This window comes from Pagrus major, chromosome 1, assembly GCF_040436345.1.
Source record: "Pagrus major chromosome 1, Pma_NU_1.0".
Classification (NCBI taxonomy): domain Eukaryota; kingdom Metazoa; phylum Chordata; class Actinopteri; order Spariformes; family Sparidae; genus Pagrus; species Pagrus major.
Genome location: NC_133215.1, coordinates 32,761,844 through 32,786,134, shown reverse-complemented (window position 1 = coordinate 32,786,134; position 24,291 = coordinate 32,761,844). Strand labels below are relative to the sequence as shown.

General features: G+C 40.8%; 1 protein-coding gene across 1 annotated transcript in view; it reads left to right on the top strand.

Annotated features, from left to right (window-relative positions):
* Nucleotides 1-24,291, top strand: part of LOC140998883 (sodium/potassium/calcium exchanger 3-like) — an 85,464-nt gene that overhangs the window by 48,807 nt on the left and 12,366 nt on the right. The window contains exons 3-11 of the mRNA XM_073469298.1: nt 4,294-4,370; nt 15,786-15,860; nt 16,349-16,433; nt 17,043-17,146; nt 19,827-19,901; nt 21,270-21,295; nt 21,394-21,447; nt 21,549-21,682; nt 23,836-23,996. Coding sequence (XP_073325399.1) covers nt 4,294-4,370; nt 15,786-15,860; nt 16,349-16,433; nt 17,043-17,146; nt 19,827-19,901; nt 21,270-21,295; nt 21,394-21,447; nt 21,549-21,682; nt 23,836-23,996 — 791 coding nt within the window. The remainder of the gene's footprint in view (nt 1-4,293; nt 4,371-15,785; nt 15,861-16,348; nt 16,434-17,042; nt 17,147-19,826; nt 19,902-21,269; nt 21,296-21,393; nt 21,448-21,548; nt 21,683-23,835; nt 23,997-24,291) is intronic.

Below are 24,291 nucleotides of genomic sequence, written 5' to 3'. Positions count from 1 at the left end.
GTAACATATTGACCCTGTCAGCTATCGACCATTAGCTAAGTTCCTGTCGTGATTTGTTTGAAAACTCTGCTTCCAGCTGTCATTTAATTGTTTTTAGCTGACTGCTTGTGAAATGAGAATTTTGTAAAGGCGACTTAAGTAGCAATAGCATTGCATGAAATACTACATGGTGAATGCGCCATCTTAAATGTTTTGATGTAACTTGTAACGGCATAAAATGTAGTTATACTTCTTTACCTTGGAAGTACTGCAAAGTTACTACTAAGATACTGACTGAGCTAAGATTCCTTGTCAGAAAGACACTACTGAAGATGAGTGTTTCACTGATTACTGTACAAAAACCCAAAGTAGAATTGGGTGAAACTGGATCATATTTTATGGAGAAAATGTTTTCTGGTTTTCCTTCCTTTTCCTTTATTTCCCTGTGGTCTTTCCCTTCTCTGGCTGCTCTGCCTGAACCCTTGGTGATTTACGAAGTTTCCTGATGAACACATGGCTTGACTTGTTGCTAAAGTAACCACTAACAGCAGCTAACTGTATCGTACTCCAAGTGAACACAGCTGGTGTCGGGAGAGAACAGAAATTCCAAGACCAACGCAGACAGGGAATCCAGTACCGAGGTGGCTTACAGAGTTAAGCTGATGTTAGACAGTTAGCGCTTTCTTGTTTATGCATGCAGCTAACATTAGCAGTCCTATTAGCTGACTAATATTGGGCCCCAGCTTGTCAAAAGCCAAACTTGGCTTCCCTGTTGTCAAACTGGCAGCCGTTGGTCTCGGATGCCACCTCAGGTCCCACTCAGGTCATTCTTGGCCGGCTCTGTCATCACTTAATTGTCTGTGTTCACTGAAAGCTGCCGGTTATATGGACTTGGCTACTTTGACATGTAGTTGCATGGCAGAAGGCATGACTCACTAACACGATTGGCTACTGTCCATTTTCACAGGAAACACATAAATATAGAGAAGTAAATAACAGTTCGCCTTCTGTTTCATGTGGTTTTAAGGCCTGCCATATGCCAGGATATGATGGTGAGACAGTCACTGTTCAGGGGAGGGGTTCAATGAACAGTCAGTGACTTTGGTCATAACTAATGACCAAACCACAAGATCCAAGTAGTAAACTGGACTTACCCTTGAAGTGTATAATTCTGTTTGCTTTAAACAAACCAGTGTGACATGATGGACATGTTTAGTTCAGTTCAATTTTAAAAAGGGCTGATGCTGTGAAGCAGAACCTTTGACTGTAAATGTGTATAAAACACCTTGTTTACATGAAGGTTCAGTGGTCTTCTTGTGGGAGTGTGCGGTTCTACATCACATTTGCACATGTACACACCACCTCTCACGGGATATTGGGCTTCATGCTTCTTGGAACAGTAATTAGCAGTCGGGGCTTTTATCTGCAGGCTCTTTGAAGACTTCAGGACACAGTCAGATTAATCATTCTGCTCATTTTATTAACAGCCTTTCTGATTTAGGCTTGTCATTCACTCTAATGATGTATCACTAGCTCTGGTGATCTTTCTTGGAGCATTATTCCTTCAGACAGGCCTTATTGTGTTTTTCTAATCTACATTGAGCCCTAATTCTTGTCATGAGTGTTGCTTGTTCTTTACCTGCACACACTAGCCTGGCATTTTGGCTCAATCATTTGGATTGAGTTTGAGCTCGCTGACACCGGCTTGTAACAATAAATATTAAACACATCCAGCTGTCGCAGTGAGATGGCTGTCTGCTCTGCTGCTTTGTAGCCTCTGTGGCTTTTTACTGGCTGCTCTGCATTGTGTTAGGCTTAAGAAGTTATAGCAGCCAGTGAAACATATTGTAGAGGAGGACTGCAGCCACTCAAACACTACAAGATACTGTAAAAGCAAATAGGTCAACAGAGTACATGGGGGAGAGTGGGGGTGGGAGAAGACAGTGGGAAAGTAGTGAACTATTGTTTTTCCACAACATGTTGTGAAGTAATTGAGGCTGAAATAAGACAAAATGTAGGTGTAATGATAAACTAGTCAACTACTCCTAACTAACTAACTTTATTCATTCATTCTTTCACCCACTTATGGTTAGCCTACCTGCCTCTCAAGTGAAGAGCACCCTACGTTCTGTGAGATTTGACATTGATGTTCCTGTTTGAAACATTTGTCTCATGTCATACCCACTCTTTCTCTGACGTATTTCCTGTATCTCAGTACGGTCATATCATCAAGGTACAAGATACAATGTACAAGGTAGATTTACTGGTCAGCAAACCAGTTACTGGTCCTGCTAGCATCTCCATACTGTATATCTCCACACACCTGCCCACAGTGCCAAAACTACTAGTTGTGAGAACCAGCTATCTCTAGAGGGCTGTTTGTGTCTGTTCGACTGTATGTGTTTGTGTTTTCAGCTTTCAATTTATTTTCCAGCTAATCCAACAGGGTGTTTAAATTGTTAATTTAGTTTAGGGAGTAGAATAATTTACTCCATAAACCCATGAACACTTAATTCTTAGGTTTATCAGAAGACTTCAAATTCAGAATTACAACATTTGGACATTCATGGTTTTCACAGGACAGGAAGGGTATGGGAATTTGTAACTGGAAAAGAAACTAGTGACTAAACCTATTAGCTAAATGTAGTGGCATAAAAGTGTAGTATTTACCTCTAAGATGTCGTGGAGTAGAAGTATAAAGTTACATAAAATGGTACCTCAAATTTGTACCTTAGCACAGTACTTAAGTAAATGTACAAAACATCAGCATGTTAGCATTCTAATTTTATGTTAGCATGCTGAATTTGTTTTTTAGCTTAAACCACCACTGTGCTTTGCTCCATTAAAATTAAACCTTTTTCCCATCACATCAAACCCCTGCTTTAAATGACTTGTGCTGCCTGATGTGTTGTTGATAATGATTCATCAGTATCTGCAATTGCCTTTTTAAAAACAGTTGAACCCTTTTCACTAATTTGTTCACCATGTTGAATATATATATATATATATATATATATATATATATATATATATATATATATATATATATATATATATATATATATATATATATATATCTGTTGCAGTTACTGAGCATGCTGTCTGTGTAATCAGAGTACTCTTCTGAATACTCTTTCTTGCTTGTGAAGACAGACTCATTTCTTCACAAACAAGAATGGGGCGTGGTTAACCACTTGATGAAAAACATGATTGTATAAAGGATATGACTATATGTGCTTGGGAACAGTTTAAACTGTTGTCGTTAAACACAATTAATTTTATTTATGTTGTACAGTTTACCAACTATTTGGAATTGGGGTTGTACTAGACCTTTTTACAAGTTGTCAGTTGTTACCTCACCAAGATCCCCAAGACAATCTCTCCATGTTTATTGTGCCAGTCAATTAAATATTTCTGATTCTGACTTTGCCTTTTGTTGCACCACATGCTAGCAATCATTAGCATTAGCCCAACTCTCTGCGTGGTGCCTGGCTGGCCTTTCCCACTGAATAGTGTATGTTCTGAAATATGTAACAGATGTCAGTGGTGGCATGTGAATGGGCTCCTGATTTGTGTGGGAGGAAATGACGACAGTGGTGACTTGAGATGCAAAGGTTCCTCACTCAGCCAAGCACCTGTCATTGGTCTTGGCACTCAAGGAGGGACTGAGGGGCTGAGAGAGTGGAGGAAGTCAAGGAGCCATGGAGAAGGGGCAGAATCACTCAGGCCACCATTTAAAACCAAACTCCCTCTTTTTCCCTTCTTTCTGTTTTCTTTCACACTCTCTCCGTCTGCCAGCTTTCCACAGTTTTCTCAATCTTGCTGTCTCTGTCTTTTGCTCACACATAGCTGCTCTCTGTTGCTCAATTGAACCCGTTATTTCATGCAGAGAAGTAGAGTTTGCAAATTGCAGTTAAGCTCCCACCACCCATTCTCTCTCCTTTGCTCTCCATCCCACTTGCCTTACCCTAAATATCCCTTGCTCTATTTTTAAAATGCTCTCTCTCCTCTTTGCCCTCTCTTTGTCCTCCTAGTGCTAATTTTTTCTATTTCCTTATTCTCGTCTTGTCTCTCTCCCAGGAAGCATGCTCATACACAGTCCTTGGAAGGGCACAGTTAAATTGTCGCACACACACTTGGACAAGGTACTCGCTGGGCAAGGTTCTTTGTCCTTACTCATGAATTCGATGGGTTTCTGTGCTCTCTGCTGGGCATTGGAAAAATGTTCCCTGTAAACACACACAAACATATACAGTACACACACTCATATACTGCAAATGAACCGTTGTAACCATATGTGTCTGTCTCTTTCAGCCCTGCACGAGTTCCCTACAGACCTGTTCACACACAAAGAGAGAACAGAAGGAGCTGTGGCCCTGCACGTCCTGTGTGTAAGTCTACCTTTCCCTACACATTTCTGTATTCTTGTGCGTGTGTATGTGTGCGTGCATGCGCACAATTTTGTTACCTATTGGGAAACTTTTCTAGCATAAACACTAGGGGTCGACCGATATGTTTTTTTAGGCCAGATACCGACTATTAGTTACCAAGGAGGTCGATAACCAATATTTGGAACCGACTTGGAGCCGAACTCCAACACAAAGATTAGACTTTAATGTCGCAGCAGGTTAAGGGGGAGCTCATATTCATCTATTTTGTACTGCTGGATAGCTTAATCTATAACAGTACATCAACTTATTAGTTGATTTTTATTTTATATTAATCAGAATCCGCAAAGTAACTAATAACTAGTTAACAAATACATTTAGTGAAGTGAAAAGTACAATATTTGCCTCCGTAATGGTTGGGTCATTTATTGCAGTTCCGTCACTGTGGAGAGCGAAGGTTCGTTTCTCACTGGATTTGTCATCTATAAAGGTTAAAAAAGAAAATTAGCTGGGGTGCCCCTCACAAAAATGTGGGGAAATTTTGTGAGAGCCCTATATCCAAAATGGCTATCGTCAGCCAAGCTGGAAATTATCTTTTTAATGGTTTGGCCCACAGTGCTGCATAATACATGGTTTCTGAGACTAATTGGGTCAAGAAATTCATAAATTATGTAGAATTATTGATTTGACCTATTTTTGACCTTTAAATTCAAGATGGCCGCCAATCTTTGGCTCTTTAAATGTCAATTTTTCAAAATCGTCATAGAGCCTTAATATTAGGCTCAAATGAAAGCTCTGCTCATACTGAGTTCAGTTAAGGACAGTAAATTACAAGTAGGCCACGCAGAAGTCATCTCAGAGGTCAAAAAGATCAAGGTTTGTGGTTTCCATTAGTTACCTTAACTTTGTTGATCAATTGGTCCCATCATTTCATTGATGATCCATTTTGGATCATCAAGTTCAGGAAAATCCATTCTGCCATCTTCCATGAATTTTTTCACCTCTGCTCTTAACTCAAAAAATCTCTTCAAGACAGTTCCCCTACTGAGCCAGCACACCTCAGTAAAGTACATCACCATATGCTGACTGGATTTCTTCTAAAACAGCCCGGAACTGGCAGTGCTGTAAACTCCTGGACCTGATGTAATTGTTATATTTCTGGACAACAGACATGGCATGTTCAGATTTCAAGCATTTGCTGCACAGTGCCTGTTGAGAACAACTGCCAGCTCTACATTTTCCTCCTCTAACTTTCTTTGTTTCAGCGCTACCAGTCTGTATTTTTGTAGCCTGTCATTGACAGGGCTCCAGCAGTGGTAATGTCTACCAGTCTGTTCTACGGCAAACCAGCCCGCTCAGTTGCGCTCGCAGCTGCTGAAATATATCCTCAGCTGTGGTACAGCCATGCATTACACACAAACTCAGCAACTCTTCTGTCACCTCGGATTTGTAATTAATGCCACTGATGAAAATGGCTAGCTGTGCATTGTCAGTACAGTCTGTGCTTTCATCAAGCGTCACAGAGATGGCTGTTGTCCCGTAATTGTTCATAAATCAGTTGATAACTCGTTCATCTGTTCTGCCACTGTGTTTGTCAATAGAGAGATCTTGTTGAACAAGCTTTTCTTTTCTCGACATAGAATATACGTAAGTGATGTGCAACATGCAATCCTTCAGTGAATGGCTTTCCCGCTTTGCCGATAAATTCACTCACCACATGACTTGCTTCAACTGCAGCGTCAGCGTCCTTCACTTTATGGAAAAGACCTTGTTGAGAAGATAGTCCTCTATGTAGCTGTGTGGCTCGTTTTTTCCTCTCATCTCCCTGGTACTTCTCATATTGTTCTCCATGTTTAGTCGAGTAATGATGCTTGACATTATATTCCTTTAGAACAGCAAGTTTTTCCTTGCATATCAGGCAGATAGCATTTTCACTGAACTGTCTGTGTTCACCATCCACTTTTCTTTTCGGTTTGGAAAGAGACGTCTTTTGTTTTCACAGCCTAGCTGAATATGTTGTCAAGTCCCTGGATAAGTTCAGCTTCCTAATTGATGAGAGCACATTGACATCCAATAAAAACTGCCTCATTGTTTACATCCCCATCCCATTCCAAAATCAGGCCCGTAATTTTTCTTTTCAAACTTATTGAGCTGGAAACTGGAACCAGTGAGACAATCTGCAACACACAGCTACAATGTTACTATGAGCAAGGAATTAATGAAGATATTCTGCGGGCTTGGCTGCTCAGATTCAGTATGGATGGAGCTTCTGTCATGATGGGAAGATACAGGGGGTTAGCCACACTGATGCGAGAGAGAACCAACTCCGACCTGGTGATAATTCACTGCATGAACCACAAGCTGGAACTTGCTGTCCAAGAAACAGTCGAGAAAATGCACTCAAGCAAGTCACTTCCAGATTTTCATTGACTCAGTGTATGCATTCTTTTCTCAAAGTCCCAAACACATGAGAACTAGAAGCGATGGCTACAGAGTTTGGTGCCCGTGCAAGAAGGGTAGGAAAAGTATTCGATGTTCGCTGGCTGTCGTCCTAATGCATGTCAGTGACAGGTTTGTGAGAGAGCCACCCAGCACTGGTTAAACTGTTTCAGAACCTGCCTGAAAACAATACAGGGTCGACCAAGGAGAAAGCAAAATGCGCAGGAAATGACTGAGCAAATGACTCATTGGCTGTTCGTTTTGGAGATGACTTGTGTGGAAGATGCCCTAGAAACCCTGAAGGCCTTGTCTCTGTTTCCACAAAGAAGGGATGCTATGGCAATCACAGCAAAAGCAGAAGTTGACATCGCGCTGATATCCCTAAAGTCCACGATTAAAAAGGATGCCAGAACCCGTACCTTCAAGGGAGTGAAGTGAAACACAACTCAAGAAGTCTGAGGAGTTTCGATCAAACATCTTTCCGGCACTAACTGAAAACATCACGCAGAGACTGGTGGGTGCGAATGATGCTGCTGCAGAGCTGAATCCTAACACCTGGCCCTCTGAAGAAGACAATGCCCTGTTCAGTGACACTGAGGTACTCAACCTGCACAGAGTCCTTCAGATTTGCTGTCCCCACCTACAAAAGACCTGTACTGTTGCAAAAGGACTTCAGAGAGTACAAACACCAAGGCAGCATAGATGAGCAGCTTCAAAAATTGATGTCTACAGTCTCGACACTTCCTGTGTCCACAGCAGAATGCGAAAGAGGATTTAGTGCGATGAACGCTATCCAGACAGACGAGAGGAACAGGATGATGGGGGAGACACTGAATAGCCCTTTCTTCATCTCCGTGAATGACCCAGAAGTTTAATTCTTCCCCACTGAAAAATATGCAGAGATGTGGGTCAGAGAAGGGCGACACGCTGTTGGTGATGCTGCCACGGGGAGGAGGTAAAAATGTTAGAATATATTTACTGTTGAATAGAAGAATCTAAATTATATTCTAAAATCTAACAGTAAGTATATTACAATTACTGTTAGATGAATGAATGAATTATTTAATAGGCCTATTGACGTTATTTTACCTGTTAGTGACGGTTGTTTCAAGGAAAAAATGTATTCAATGATGTTCAAGTTTACCAGAATCTGACTTTATCCATTAAATTTTCTTTTTGATAGTGTCCCTCCCTTTTTTTTTGCAAAACGCACACTGCTTATCGGCAGTCGGGAGAATTAAATGCTAATACAGATAATGGGCAAAATGCTGGATATCGTCGGCGATAATCGGCCAGGCCAATAATTGGTCAACCCCTAATAAAACCTGACCATGTCAGGACCATAAGTCCTCATGGTGAGAAAAGATCAATCCTAATGTGGAAAAATGTGATTATCTGAGGTCCTGGTTCAGGGATGATAAGGTATGAATTGTGGTTAGGTTAAGGTTAGGCTTTACATATGAATAGAAGTCAAGTCCTAACAAGGTGAGCTGGGCAAACCTCTGTGTGTGTGGAAAACAAACAACCAAAAAAAAGCATTCACGTACGTTCATTCATAGGGTTGGGTATCGTTAAATGATCTGCATTACCTTGAGGTCGATACAGGCTCCTGAACTATACTTTTTTCATAACCAATTTTAAGAAATACATTTCAACAAAAAATTACATTACACATAACCGTGGTGAGCCTGTCTCTGGGAGTACCCTTATGTTTTTCCTGCATGTCTGGTGACAGCCAGTCACCAGCACTATAAGATCTTGTGTAGGACCTGAAAGACAAAGTTTAGAACTTGAACTTCATAGCATTAAAATAGTATAAATGTGAGCCTCCACCTGTGGCTACTGCCCTTTGATATTAATTAGACTCCTACCAACCTGATTATTTTCTTGCTCCTCTACAGGTTAAAATATAAATGATAGATCATAAAACATCTCAAAACCTTAAAAATACTACTCCAAAGTAATTATATATTCAAAAACGAAACAAACAACAGAGCAAATATCATGTGGTTTATGTCATCTGTATTATGCTGCACTGGTTGCAGCGTATGGTCTTAATTCAGGGATGTTGATTTGAACACTGGATTAGTTCCTGCTGTCCTTTTCTCCTTGAGTCCCATGTGATCACAAGTGAAGCTGCTGTGAGCTGATTCCACTCTCCCATCAGTCAGAGATCATCATTGATCATGTATGTTTCTGGTTTTGGTTTCAGCTTGGAGCCAGAAAACTGAAAAACACTTGTGTAAGAGTTTCAGCTGTGAATTTTAATATCAAAGTGTTTTACTTCCAACTGCTGTTCTCTTGATAGCTGCACTGCTGACGCCCCTCCAATTCAGCACAGCTCATTAATGCTGCTGGCATCATCACTTCTCAGAAAAACAAAACACAAAAGCAAACACAACTCAAAATTTAAGGACTTCCTTGTCTATTTGCAACATAAAACATGCACACATGTGTTCAATCACAGCTACAGGAAGCTTGAGATAGTGATGATGGTTTCCCTCAACCTCAAACCTGAATCAAGATTAAACCCAGTTATCAGGATTACATGTGAGCTTTGTGTTTGCCTTGAATTAACACATGCCTCTTTACCTCAGTGACTGTCAGCCTGGTGCTTATGGCACTCCAATTCTTCACAAACACACACGCACGCACGCACGCACGCACGCACACACGGACACACAAACACACACACACACACACACACACACACACACACGCACACACACACACTCCGTAAGCCACTTAGTGTGTGGGCTCTCATGATGTTCAGCTCAGCCTCACCTGCCTTTCAGAAACAGGAAATAGAAGAACTTTTGCGAAAGGTAAAATGTGACTCAGTGCTGAGCACAAAAGCAAAAAGGAATATTCACTCTCCATGCCAATTTTGCTGTAAGCAGAACTTTGAAAGGCTTTGTTATTACAAAGTGTAAAAATATTCATGCCTTTCCTTTGTTCATTTATACCCTATCAGTCTGTCATCACCACCTGACATTTTCTCTCTTGATCATCGCAATCTGTCTTTCATCTCAGCCCGGTCTCTTCTTCTCTCGGTGCTTTGTGTTGTATGTATTCAAGATTCAAGATTCAAGATTCATTTATTTGTCCCATTAGAGATTTGCCTTGGAAAGGGCTGCCACATTAAAATAGATATAATACAGTACATACATAGACAGACACAAGACATAAGTGCATAACACAAGTGCAAACACATGTATACAATACACTGAGTGCCAAATCATTCCACCCCTCCCCCTTGTCATACCCCCGCCTTATGGCCTGAGTTGAGGAGATTCACTGATATGGGGATGAATGAGTTTTTATATCTGTTGAGGTATCTCCTCTTATATGTAACTGGGACCCTATAATGTCGACCTGATGCGAGCAGCTCATATTGAGAGTATAGGACATGTGAAGGGTCAGTAGTAATATTCTTTGCCTGTCTGACTACTGCTTCCTCAAAGAGTTGTTGGAGGGTTGGATGCTCCATCACCACCACTTTCAATGCTGTGTGGACTAGTCTATTAAATTCTGATTTCAGCTTCACTGACAGATCCCAAACCAAGCTGCCATTCCATATCTTAGTATGCTCTCTATCACTGCATGATGAAATACCATCAATATCTTCTGTTCAACTCCAAACACCCTGAGTCTTCGCGAAAAATAAAGTCACTGTTGGATAATACTGCACACAGAATTCACATGGACATCCCAGGACAGATTAGAGTCAATATGTACCCCCAAGTATTTGTAAGAATGAACCTGAGTGATACAAGCATTATGGACCCATAGTAAAGAGTGATCTCCTAGTTGACCTAGATCAAAAATAGTTTCCTCTGCTTTCTTAACATTTATAATGAGATTACGGTCATCACACCATTGTACAAACTTTTTAACCTCTGAACTATGAACTGAAATGTCGGTGTCTGTGTCCATTAGTCCCAAGATGGCATAGTCATCAGAAAACTTAATGATAAAAGTACTGGGATGACTGCTTGTACAATCATTTGCCACCCCTACCTGCTGAGAGTGGACGGCCTTCATCCTACTGGAGTCGGCGCTGCTGTTTTATCTAGCAATATAGACAGGTGTTCGAAGCAAATTTGACACTAGGGATATAGCACTCATCAAGTCGATTAGATAGCCTGCTAGTGATACAGTTAGTGCTGTTGGGGAGTCTACTAGCCTAGTTAATATGGCTAGTCAGGGAAAAAGTGCAGAATACCAGACTGAGAAAGCTTAGTTTACAACACTGACACTGTCTCCTTTCTTTGCCACTCTTTCACTGAGTCATCCGCTAAATGTGTAAATCACAATAATCTAATTTGGATCTCCACCTCTGACTGTGGGGAAATGTCTCAGCAAGCACCTTACACAACATCATACATAACATTGTAACATTACATAACAAAATACCAAAACTAATCACAGCTGCATCCCATCATCCCTATCTGCATAGGCCAACAAAACATGCTATTACTAAAAAGGTACCTTGTTCCAGTTAAGATTACCATTACTGTTATCTACCATAAGCTCCACTGAACAGCCTATCATTGAAAACTGCAGCTCCAATGAGCTTAAAAACCATCAAATTTGCCTTCATTAATATTAGATCTTTGTCCACTAAAGCCTTGCTGATTAATGATTTGATAATTGAACATAAGCTGGACATGATTGGCTTATGTGAAACATGGCTGAAACCAAATATTTTTCTGCCATTAAATGAAGCCTCCCCTCCTGACTATAACTAAGCCCGTGTTGCTTGGGCCTCTAAACAGGGTGGAGGTGTTGCTCTAATCTACAAAATTTATTTTCAGTTTAACCTCCAACCACGATATTAAATTTACTTCATTTGAGGCTCTGGCTTTAAAACCATCTTCATCAAGTAGTAACAGCCTTGTCCAGGGAACTGGCTTTCACCTGGTGGTCATCTACAGACCTCCAGGACCTTACTCCAAATTCTTAGAAGAATTTGGTGAATTTATTGCCGATCTTGTCACTCGTTCAGATAAGATCTTAATTAGTGGGGATTTCAATATCCATTTAAATAAGCCTTCTGACCCCCTAAGTAAAGCTTTTCTGGCACTTCCTGATATTTCTGGCTTCATTCAGCTTGTTCATGAACTGACTCACTCCAGTGGAAACACTCTGGACTTGATCCTCTCCCATGGGATAGATGTGTCAGCCCTGAATGTCACTGCTGTCTCTTCTGCAGTGTCGGACCACTTTCTTATTACATTTAAAGCGTCATTAGCCTGTCCTTGTACTGGTGACACAAATATTTTTACTTCTTGTCATATCATCCCGGCAATCTTAGCGACACAGTGACGGAATCTGTTGAAAACTTAACTAATGATTGATTCTAACCTTGATTCTGTTGCACTGGTCTCTACCAAGACAAGATGATCAAAGAAGTCTACACCCTGGTTTACAAATGAAACCCGAGATCTCAAGCAGGCCTGCAGGGAAATGGAACGTGCATGGTGAAAATCTAAATTGAAAGTTTTCTATCTTGCATGGTGTGATAGTGTACTTAATTATAAGCATGCTCTTAATGCTGCAAAAACAGCATATTTATCTGGCCTAATATGCAATAATAAACACAACCCTAGATTTCTCTTTGACACTGTGGCTAAACTTACTCAAAAAACACAGTCTATGAGCTGTGCACCTTTACTGCAAATTATTTGTTAGATTTCTTTTGCAATAAAATTGATGACATTCGAATCAAAATGATCTCTTCCTATCTCTGGCTTCCTTGGCAAAGTTGATTGATTCACAGTTGGTCTTAGCTCTTAACATTTTTGAAAGTATCTCTCTCGAGACATTGTCTATACCGTCTCAACTTCAAAACCAACTACCTGCCTCCTGGACCCCTTACCGGCAAAACTGTTTAAGGATCTTTGGCCATCACTGGGACCTACAATGTTAAATAGTGTAAATTTATCACTCATGGCCAGTGCTGTCCCTGCTAGTTTTAAGTCTGCTGTGGTTAAACCTCTACTTAAGACACTACATCTTGACCCAGGATCTCTAAATAATTATAAACCAGTGTCCAACCTTCCCTTCTTCTCTAAAGTCTTGGAAAGAGTTGTGTCCCAGCAACTTTCAGGCTACCTACTTAATAATAATCTTCTTGAACCTTTTTCACTGAAACTGCACTTGCTAAAGTGGTAAATGACATTCTACTGACTATGGACCCAAACTCTACCTCAGTGCTTCTGTTACTGGATCTCAGCGCTGTATTTGATATGATAGATCATGGCATACTGTCAGACCGACTTGAGAGTCAATTTGGCATCCCTGGCCTGGCTTTTGCTTGGCTAAAGACTTACCTATCGGAGACAACACAATACATTTCTTGCAAAAATACTACTTCAGTATTTACTGATGTGAAGTATGAAGTTCCATAGGGCTCTGTTCTCTGCCCTTTGCTTTTCTCTTTATATATTTCACCTCTTGGCCAAATTATTTGTAGCTATGGAATACATTTCCACTGCTATGTGGACAATATTCAGCTGTATGTGCCCATAAAAGCTGAAGATAATTCTCAAATCACAAATTAGAGACCTGCTTGTATGAAGAAATGGATGTCAGAAATCATTTAACTTATATTATATAATTACTTAGATATTCTGTTTTCAATTCAATTTGTAAATTGGGATTTTGTTGTTCTATTTTGTACTGGCGACATCTATTGCATGTATGTCCGTCCTGGGAGAGGGATCCCTCCTCTGTGGCTTTTCTCCTTGTTAAAAGGGTTTTTTTTCTCAACATGGTAAGTTTTTTCTCACTCAAATCGAGGGTCTAAGGACAGAGGATGTCGTTCACTGTACAGATTGTAAAGCCCACTGAAGCAATGTGATTGTGATTTTGGGCTATATAAATAAAATTGATTTGATTTTAATGATCAGATTTGGACAGCAGTGGTTTGGCTCCAGCTGTATATGTTGATGAAGGTTCTCAGTCATCCAGGTCATGGTGATTCTAAGTGCTGTATTGAGGTAACTGGACGTGTTTCAGGTTCTTGAAGACATTTCACCTCTCATCCAAGAGGCTTCTCAGTTCTAACTAACTGGAGGGGAGTTGCGGGCTTTTAAACTCTGTGTGGGAGTGTCCTTACAGAGTTGTTAAGGACACGTGTGAGCTCTGAGTTTCAGAGTCGTTAGGGCCACTTGTGGGTTGTTGATCCAACCGGCCTTCATGTGGGTTGTTAAGACTTGGTGAGCCCAGGTGTGAATGGTTTTTAAGCTGTCTGGGGAGGCAGTTCAGTACTGCATTGTAGGTGGGTGATCGATAGTGTCGTAGGCCACCTCCTCTGTTCAAAGACGGTTGTTGCCTCTTGGATGAGAGGTGAAACGTCTTCAAGAAATTGAAACAAGTCCAGTTGCCTACGATACAGCACTTAGAACCTTGGCTGTATATGTGTTCTGGATATTTCCATAGCATTTGTCAAGTATTTTACTGTTCCTAGTGTCACATTTAACATAAGACCTTTCAAGTTTACAATGATTGAAGTCCCCCAAAGATTAACATGGGAGCATCAGGTGTACATTGCAGCTGTCTATGCATGTAGTCAACCACTCGAACGGCAGGTCTCCCTGCATTTCCACTGGGCAGCACATAAACAGAGCATATCACAATGTTCCCAAACTCCCTAGAGAGGTAAAACGGCCTGAGAGTCAAGCATAATAGCTCAATGTGAGGGTTAGAGGTGGTTTCTTGTGTAGTGTAATGTCTGCACTATTCGTCCTTGATGTAAACACATACTCCACCCCCCTCCTCTTACCCGACTCATTGCTCCTGTCAGAGCAGATCAGATCCCTCACTCGTTCAACTCAACAAGTGAGGGATGTCCAGGTGCAGCCAAGTCTCTGTGCTACCATGACACATGATTCACTGGAGCTCCTCGTCTGCCCCTCCGCTCCAATGCTTCTCCCCATTCTTGGGCCAGTTGTATCGCCATCATCTGGGTACTTTGTAATTCCTCTTGCAGGTTGTCCAGAAGCTGTAATCTTCCGCTGCTTGAGTTTTGCAGAGACAGGAGTATTTCCCTGTCATAAACATGCACTTCTAGGTAACCGTATGCGAAAAGCAGCAAAATCAGTCCGGCATAGAGGAATCTCCAAAAAATCTCCATCATGTAGTGTTACATAAGTTTAACACAAACGAACATAATCAGGGACGTTTTAATCGCTCAATCACAATTATGCAGCAGCAGAGCAGCGCCATGGGAAGCCTAGTTCCTGTGTGTCTGAATCAGGTATTATGATGTGATACCACGAAAAGGTGTGTGCAGTGGGTGTTCCCAAGGGTCAGTGTTAGGCCCATTATTGTTGTTTTGCATGTAAATGATACAGTTGTATTTATTTCCATGGTTTCCAGAACATTAACATTGAGGTTATTTACGTATGGTACAAATCTTATTTTGTTTGACTTTTGTAGTGTCATTCCATGTCAGAGATCGTGTTGCTTGTCTGTTCCGACAGTTTATTTCAGCAGGTGAATATGAAAAAGCCATATACATAACCTCCCCTCCTAAGCCTTTTCAATGCCACTATGTTTAAAAAGTGAAAACTAACTTCCCTGTTTAAAAATGTAAAAAGTATGGTCCCACAGTTATGTTTTTCATGAATTGTTAATGACACATCCGTTAATGTACTGCATTTGCATGGCATCAGATCTGAATCTTTCGCCCTCAAATATCAGACTCACTGTTTCATTTACATCTAAATTTAATGTAGCATTTAGAGCAGAGAGGTGCACTTTCTGTACCATTCAGGGTACATACAGATATCTGTCCTTAATAGCAGCTGAAATATCAACTGATAAATCACAGCTGGCTGTACTTTTAACTTTGCAGCTGGAACCCATCTCAGCATGGACTTTTCACCCTATGATATCATATGTATAAATCACATCACGCAAAAACTTCATACTTGACTGATCTCTATAATATTTATCACTCTCTCTTTGCAGGCCATTTACATGTTCTGTGCCCTGGCCCTCGTCTGTGATGACTATTTCGTCCCCTCTCTGGAGAAGCTGTGTGAGGTATGAACATGAGCTATTAATGGTCCTAAAATAAAAATCTTAAATATTTCTTCAGAAAAATACATCTTAGTTATTAAGAGATTTACACTCGAAAATGCTCACATGGGATTATAGTACACTGCTGCATATCAAACATAACAAAATACAACATCATTCAGTAACACAACTACAAATCAAACAGTAAGACATTGACTATGAAATCATATATGAGTCTAGATGATGTCAGGTACTATATGTCTATCTGCAAAAGCTCAAACACATTACAAATACCATACACAGAAAGGAAGACACTGCTTTTTTCCTCGTCTCCCATGCTTTCTTCAAGTAAGTGAGTACATGGGACATTATGTATTCTGATTGGGCGATTATTTTGATTTTTAGTATAATCAGCCACAGGTCAAGTGGTTTTGCTGTGTATTATCTTTTTAAAGCTGGGACATCCTGTTCCAATATGATCTTTTTATATGTCTCTTACTTCTTTCTCACAGCGTCTCAATCTCAGTGAGGATGTAGCAGGTGCCACGTTCATGGCCGCCGGCAGCTCAGCCCCTGAGCTGTTCACATCCATCATAGGTATCCACCACAAGCACTTCTTTACCTTCTCAGTGGAAGTGGAACACATGCTGTAGCACTGTAGCTGCATTAGGGAGGAGGCATGCATTCCTTTTAATGAATGCTGAACAACAAAGCTTTTACTCAAAGGCACGTGCAGTCAGCAAACATGGCTTTGCATATACTGAATCACATTAGAATCACATTAAAGTGGTCTCATGTAATGAACACTAGAGAATTGCTGGTGATGAATAAAGGCCATATGTTTTTTTTTTCTTTTCTGTTTTTTTTTTAACTTTATCATGGTTGTAAATAGAAATGTAATTACACATAGAGCCTTAACAGATTCAACTTTCTTCTGATTGGTATAGACAAATTATTTTCCATGTGTGCTCTTGCATGTGTATATTTGTTTGTGTGTGTGTGTGTGTGTGTGGGAGAGAGAGGGAAATCCATGGCCGAGTCATTTACATATGTTTTGACAGTTGTGTGACATCTGTTTGTCAACACTGCAGATGCCGTGCTGCAACTGGAAATGTCAAGTAGTGTACAAAACATCATCTGTGCTCTCTCCTAATGCTGTGTGTGTGTGTGTGTGTGTGTGTGTGTGCTTGCTCACTCTCTCCCCAGGGGTGTTCATCACTAAAGGTGACGTGGGTGTGGGGACCATTGTGGGATCAGCTGTCTTCAACATCCTCTGCATCATCGGTGTGTGTGGCTTCTTTGCCGGGCAGGTATGATGTCATAGCAGCGTTACACTGTTGCAGCTGACCTGATGGCATTTTCACAGAGTCTGACCAACAGCCTAATGTCCCCTTTAAATAAACACAAAGTGCTCATGCATGCATACATGCATATTTTTATGCAAAAATATGCAGGACAAAGGACACAGTGTATTTTTTTATTTCATAGTGAACCCACTTACATCATACATGTAAAACAAAACAGAAATATATTTACGGTAACACCCCCCCTCCATCCCAGTCCCATCAACCCAAACAACAACATTAACAACAATTAAAAAATCATTACAAATAAATACAGACAAATTAAATGCCCAGTCAATGCTCTGTAACAAAAACAAAAGCAAGTCCCCCGCAAGACGAAAGATCTCCCTAATGCTAAAGCAAAGCTTAAAAAACAAAAAAGGAGAGTATTTAGGTCATTGCCTTCTTTCATAATAAACAATCTTGATATATATAATAGAATATTTGGTAGAAAATTAGTCAGTCGAGGTCTTTCCAATCTCTTGTGGAATGTGATTAAAGAAAGGATTCCATATTTGACTAAATTTCATTTCATTGCCACTCAGGGCCGTAGACAGCCTTTTCAGGGAAATAATTTCAGTGTAGCCTACCGTATATTGCAGTTGTCCTTTATTGTAAAAAACTGGAACTATGCACTTGAGTCTTAAAATTCAAACTTCTTGTATATGTATAAAACCACACTCAAGATGGCCAGACTCTAAGCACAATTCAACAGTTTTCACTGAAATACCCATTCAAAATTACATTTCTGTAAAACTCTAAAGACAAATCACATCATTTAGTAAACTTTGTTCACCTGGAAAACACTGGCCTTCAAAATGCCACACCCCCATTACTAGTTGCGCCCCCTCAAAACACTTAAATCACCATTCAGAGTATAAAAAAAGGCCTCAGGTGAAAAAGATGGAGTGTCATAGAGAACAGAGAGGAAGAAGAAGAGTGATAGCAAGAGTTTCATTTTGCAAGAGATTTGTGTGTTGTGACAAAATGGTTAACTGTTCTCAGTGTTGTGTCTAGAGTTTTGAGAAACTCAGCTGTAAGTTCAGGAAATGCGTTTAAACAATTGGAAAAACTGTAACTGTAGGGGGCACAGACTGAATCCATTTAGATAATATGAATTTCCTTGCAAGTAAAGTTCCCCTAAAGTTTAGTTATATTATATTATACCAGTTATATTCACAGGTAGATGGAATAGAATAGAATAAAATAGGCACTTTATTGTATTGTATAAAAAAACACAATGAAACTTTGTTTGCAGCAATCCCGTTGTCCTCTCATTAACATTAAGAAGATAAAGGGATGGATTAATATTTATTTAAAGTAATAATCTCGAAGATTTTCATGTAAATAAATGTGTGTTAAGTTAATATCTATCGCTGAATGAGGTAACACAATGATGATTGAGCCTATGGCCCGCTGATGAAAGCCCCTGCATTTGCTGTAATACCAAAGATGTACACTGGGTGTTGGTGGCGACTTCCCCGGAACTGTGCACCGAGTGTAAGATAGAGCCCCAAGTGTGTAACTGCACCAAAATACTGCCTCAGAAGAAATCTCTTTGAGTGTTGGTACGGTCATAGTTATCTTTAATGTGACTTTCTTGTCTCATGAAAAATAACAATAATGAGTTCAGGTTTTAAACTTTTCATACCACAGTCATCCAGAGACCTGAAGACAAAAAAGTGTACAAAAAGCGAACCTTCTGTCGCTGGTACACATTGGAAACTTTCCATTCTATCTTTTTCTTTGTGTGGCTGTTCCTCTTATGTTCTCTCCGTGCTCCATCTGCTCAACCAGCCACATGTCTAACATCCCATCAGTCTGAACACAGTAGATAGTTTGCCTCTACTTTGTACTTTACGTCCTTAGTGCTGTGTGTTGCATGAGATACAGAAATAACATAATACAGTACAGCACTCTGTGATGTTATCTGACATGCCAGGGACATGGAAATGAGCGGTGTACAAGGATAAGCTCTCTGCTCTGAAAAATATATACACTGGACTCCAAACAGTGATGCGATCCCAGATTGTGCATTACATAATCATAGTGGGATAATGAGGCAGAAGGGCAGGCAGGGTGCAGTGAAATCATCTTCAAGTCTGTCCATTGCATCTCACTACTGTTTGTTACCTTTGGCTGGCTCTTCATAGCAGGCTCCCTCTACAAAGCAACATTACACTGTGAAACGGAGTACAAGCAAACATTTCAGAGCTTTGTTAGGCTCCGACTCTGCCATCTGCCTCGCAGCGGCAAACGATTCACAGCTGGGAGTGGCACATACAAGATGTGACTCCTGACCCTCCACTTACGTATATTCAGTGTGAACACTGTGTGTGGGTGGGTGTTACTCACCGTATTGTGGGCTCCTGCATTGTATCTGATTACATAAAGTAGATAAACATACGGGCACCTTTCGTACGTAGGATGGACCTTGCAATTGGCTTTTTCAGTCATTGTGATTCAAGAGGTCAACTCAGGAGCTCCTGTGTTTACATCAGTATGGTAATGATGTCAAAGGCATTTCTATAGCACAGTGCTGCATACACTCCAGCAAAGATAAGTGTTACTATAAGAGTGTATGAATTAAAGCTGCATACTTGTTTCTTGTGAGTGTGCTTATGTGTGTTCTCTTTGCTCTTTGCAGGCAGTGAAGCTCTCTCATTGGGCTCTACTCCGGGACTCAACTTACTACACGTTTTCTATCACAGCCCTCATTGTGGTAAGAGGTTAAAGACTCGCATGTGATACACAGTTCAGATGATCAAGTGTGGTTATTGCAGAAACGCGCAGATATACTCATACACTGTCACTTACAGCAAAGCACATAAGGCCAGTTTGAAAGTGCAGTTTATGGCCCTCAGCTTTCACATCAATACCCATTCTGCACTTTCTGCCTCAGCAGAATTGCCTGGGCAGTAGAAAGTCGATAAAAACACACAGGTAGTGTACATCCACTATAAAAGTGGGGTGTTTTTTTAGCAGTTTTTAAATCACAGCAGTCCCCCTAATAGTTAAGTGTGTGTTTGGTTGTGTAAAACATGTTGCACATATAGGGTATCATGTGGCTGTATGCTAAATCCAGAATACACTCTAGGTTTCAGCAGGTTTGGAGTATGCTCTTTATTCACAAAAGAAATGTAGCCGTGGTAAGAAGTAACTCAATATGTTTAAGTATTGTCCATCCTCATCCATCCAAGTTTTCCTGGAAATCCATAGTTTTGTCAAACCAACCAACAAACAGACATGTGAAAACATAACTTCCTTGGCATGGATTTGGATGCATGGATTTTGATGACAAAAATCAGGGTTATTTAGGTGGCTGGTGTCTATGACTGAGTTCAGTTGATCCTAGATCTGATGAGCTTAAATTATGGTTAAGCACTTACGGGTGGTTTAACTTTAGAGTAATACAGGGCTATCGAGTTTGATATTGGGTTAGGCATGATCGAATTAAAGGGGACTGTTGGACCTTGGCGGAGGTATGCGCTCTACTGAGTGCCATTCTAGTTTCTTTATGAAGTTTGATTGGCAGTGACATTCTAAAGTTGTTTTAAGTCTGGCAGTGCAAGTATTGTTTTATTTCCAGTTAATTAATTATGCTTATTTATTTCATACCAACTGCAAAAATAGTGTACTATAAATAACTGTATTTTGTACATACTGTATGCAGGCAGTATGTAGTGTGGAACTGGGACAAAGCATATGTCTGTGATAGAGATAGAACATGGGCTAGCCAATGTTTTCCTTCATATCATGCTAACCAAAACAGCGCAGTCAAGCCACAGTGAGATGACAGTGTGTCACAGTACGATTCATGATTTCACATATTCGGTTTTTGCAGCATGCAACAGAGGATACCTCACGAGTGATTTCAGAATTTAACAACAGTCTAAAACAGTTTCCTCAGCGCCGTCCTGTCTTTAAATGAGCTATAATGAAGCAAAAGACCATGTTTTGACCTTTGCTGGATGTCTGAGATCTGGATTTGTTATGCCCTCTAGTGGGGTTGATGTTAAATGTAGAATTAACTTTCAATTATTGCTTCCACCCTATGTCCTTTTGTGTCTTCTTCATCTTGCCTTTTTAGTTCATCTACGATGAGAAGGTGTGCTGGTGAGTAAAGATATTTTCTGTAGCAGCTTCAACATATTGTATATATATGGTTTTTGAAATACTGAAACACATTTTACTGACCTTGTGTGTGTGTGCAGGTGGGAGTCGCTTGTCCTGATCCTCATGTATGCAGTCTACATCCTCATCATGAAGTGAGTCTCATCATCAGACACTGTTAGTGCCTTTACTTAACTGATTAGTTGCATTTAGATGAAGAAGTTGTGTCCTCTTCTTATTCATCTGTCTTTGCCAGGTTTAATGGCAGGGCACAGCGCTACTTTGACCGTCGAAAGAAGAACTCTATGAATCTGGCCAATGGGCTAACAGGGAGCACTGATCTGGAGGATAATGTCACATGCGATGCTACTGCAGTCCTACTTAAGAAAGGTACGTAATCTGCTCCATTTTATACAGGCCGTGTCCTCTAACAGGACTCTGTAGGTGTTAGCTGCTCATCTCTGTGCACTGAAATTTACATAAATATAAAGCAGCTGGGGCATCACTCTCATCTATTTTCGTTCAGCTCCAGGATAAGACAGTCACGGATGACTTTATGGACAAAGTTCTGTCTGTTTTGTCCTTGGATGATTGTCAGCATGGATCCTCAATGCTAAAGCAGAATTATACTGTCTATACTGGGCTGTGTATGCTGACACAATGGCCACAAACAAATACCTGACTTACTGAAGCCCAACGCTAACATACTGGACACTGTGCTTCCAACACCCAGCCCTTCATACCGAAACTATTAGAGGAAACCTACAAACCACCTGCTGGGGTGTGTAGATGGGTCAGAATTCATTAAGTAGAATTAAGGGCAGCTACTCAGCGACACCTGCGCATTTATCTGCTTATTTGAGTGGTGGCTGCCCACCTTGCTTCTTGTTCTGCCAACTGGTCTCATACAGTATCTGACTGTAAATCCTCCTTGGGATCAGGAAGTCCTGCATATCATGATGCCCTACCTTTGATGTTGCCTCTGGCTATGCCATGGCTTTATTTATGGTCTGCAGTAGATTCTGTAGGGTTCAGTGGGGCCGGCCAACAGAAGGATAAGTCAAATCTCCTGGGTCCTAAGCTGTCTAAGGGACTCTTCTTATCATCCAGCATGTCCACACATTACTCTAGTGTTTGCATCTTCAGTGCTTCCACCCTCAAAATGTAGTATGCAACACAACAACACCTAACAGCAGCAGAAGATGCTGGCTAAGGCCCACACAAATCCATCCAGCTTCCAACTTGCTTCAGCACAGCTTGCGCCGTCAGCTTGTTCTGCATCTGGATCTCTGAGCGCTGCACCAGACAGAACCAATCACCCTGCTAATTTGTTCCTTGGGGTCTGCTGAGGTGGTGATGAAGAGAACCATGGTGGTAGGAAGCAGTTGGTTCAGCAGATGGTTGCAAGGCGGATGTCTTTGAATGTGCAGTGTCTAAATGGTCCCCACAGTACCCAGCAGGGAACCGGACTATTGGACGGCTCTTCACACTTTTGCAGAGGAGACACTGCTGTGGGAGATGTCCGTTTACATTTCTGTGTTCATAGATACCTCTGTGACAGGACTTTGGGATTACATCCTACCATAACTAGGTTGGAAGATGGTGTATAGTCTTGGGGGGAGATAATGACATGAACATACTATAGCTTACAGTACAGTTACAGCTATTGATACAAGGAAAAAATGCATTAGTGACAACAAAGGGGAGCTGTTGACAAATGTGAACCGACAAGGTAGAATCGATACTGCCGCTGTTGCAGACTTCTGAGAACATATGGGCACTGCAGATATTTCACATTTCAAGCCTGAAAAATACTCAGATCACATCGGAAAGTGTAACCCTGTGGATATATTGAAATTTTGTCCTGACGATTGAAAGTCGCAGATGTGTGAGAAGGTGAAAATGAGGCACTGTGCCTGTTAGAATATCCTTTGTTATGAGTGGTTTTTGCTTGAGGGTCTCGGGAGACACTTTTGCTCTCTAGCCTCCTTAAGTCAAAGGACACACTCAGAAGCCCTTCAAGCTTCAGTGTCTAAAGTCATGATCAGTCAGGACTGCATTCTAGCTTATTTTGACCTCAGCTGAGAGAGAAATGCTTTTGTGCACAGCCACAGACCATAACCCATATTCACTTCTTATCTTCAAACAAGACCACATCCTGTGTTCCACATTGGCTTGTTGAATATATAATATAGAATATAGCCACGACAAAGCCACAGCAAGGGGGATAGTGAGCTTCCAATTCTGACCAAATTACACTTAAAAACCTTTTACTACACAGTGTAAACTTGGAAGCTAGAGTAAGCAATGCAAGCGGACTAAACTATCAATAAAGTAAGTACTGAGAAGCTTGGAGAGTAAAGGAAGGTGCAGTTGCAAAGAAACTTTTTATTCCTTTCAATAATAAGCTTAACTTAATCAATACATATGTGTGTGTTCAAAATCACAGTCACGTGCATTTTGAAAAAGGTAATTGCTGTTCCTTAAAAAGTAATTAATCAGCACTGCAGTCAGATGAACATGTTTGTGTTGTTTCCCTCCAGCTAACTTCCACTGTAAGCCGTCGGTGCTGATGGTGGACGAGCTGCTGTCTGCATACCCCCACCAGCTGTCCTTCTCTGAGGCCGGCATGAGGATCATGATCACCAGTCATTTCTCCCCCAGAACCCGACTCACCATGGCTTCACGCATGCTTATCAATGAGGTACATAGACACTAAATGGATTCACATTTGTGTACACTATGCTGGACTCTCTGTTGAGTTATGTTGTTTTTCCTGCTGCAAGTCATTTCATATTGGAAAAAGTTGTAAAAGCAGCAAAGCCACCGTCCAAAGACAATAGTTTTGTCAAGTCTTGTTAAGTTACTTTAAAAGACCTGTGCCAAACTGGAGTCTTAGCATAAATACAAAGCAAACAACACTGTCTGCATTAAAAAGAAGAATGAGTGCAATGAATACTTATTTTCTGTTGGATCACACAGCCTACACTGTCTGTCAG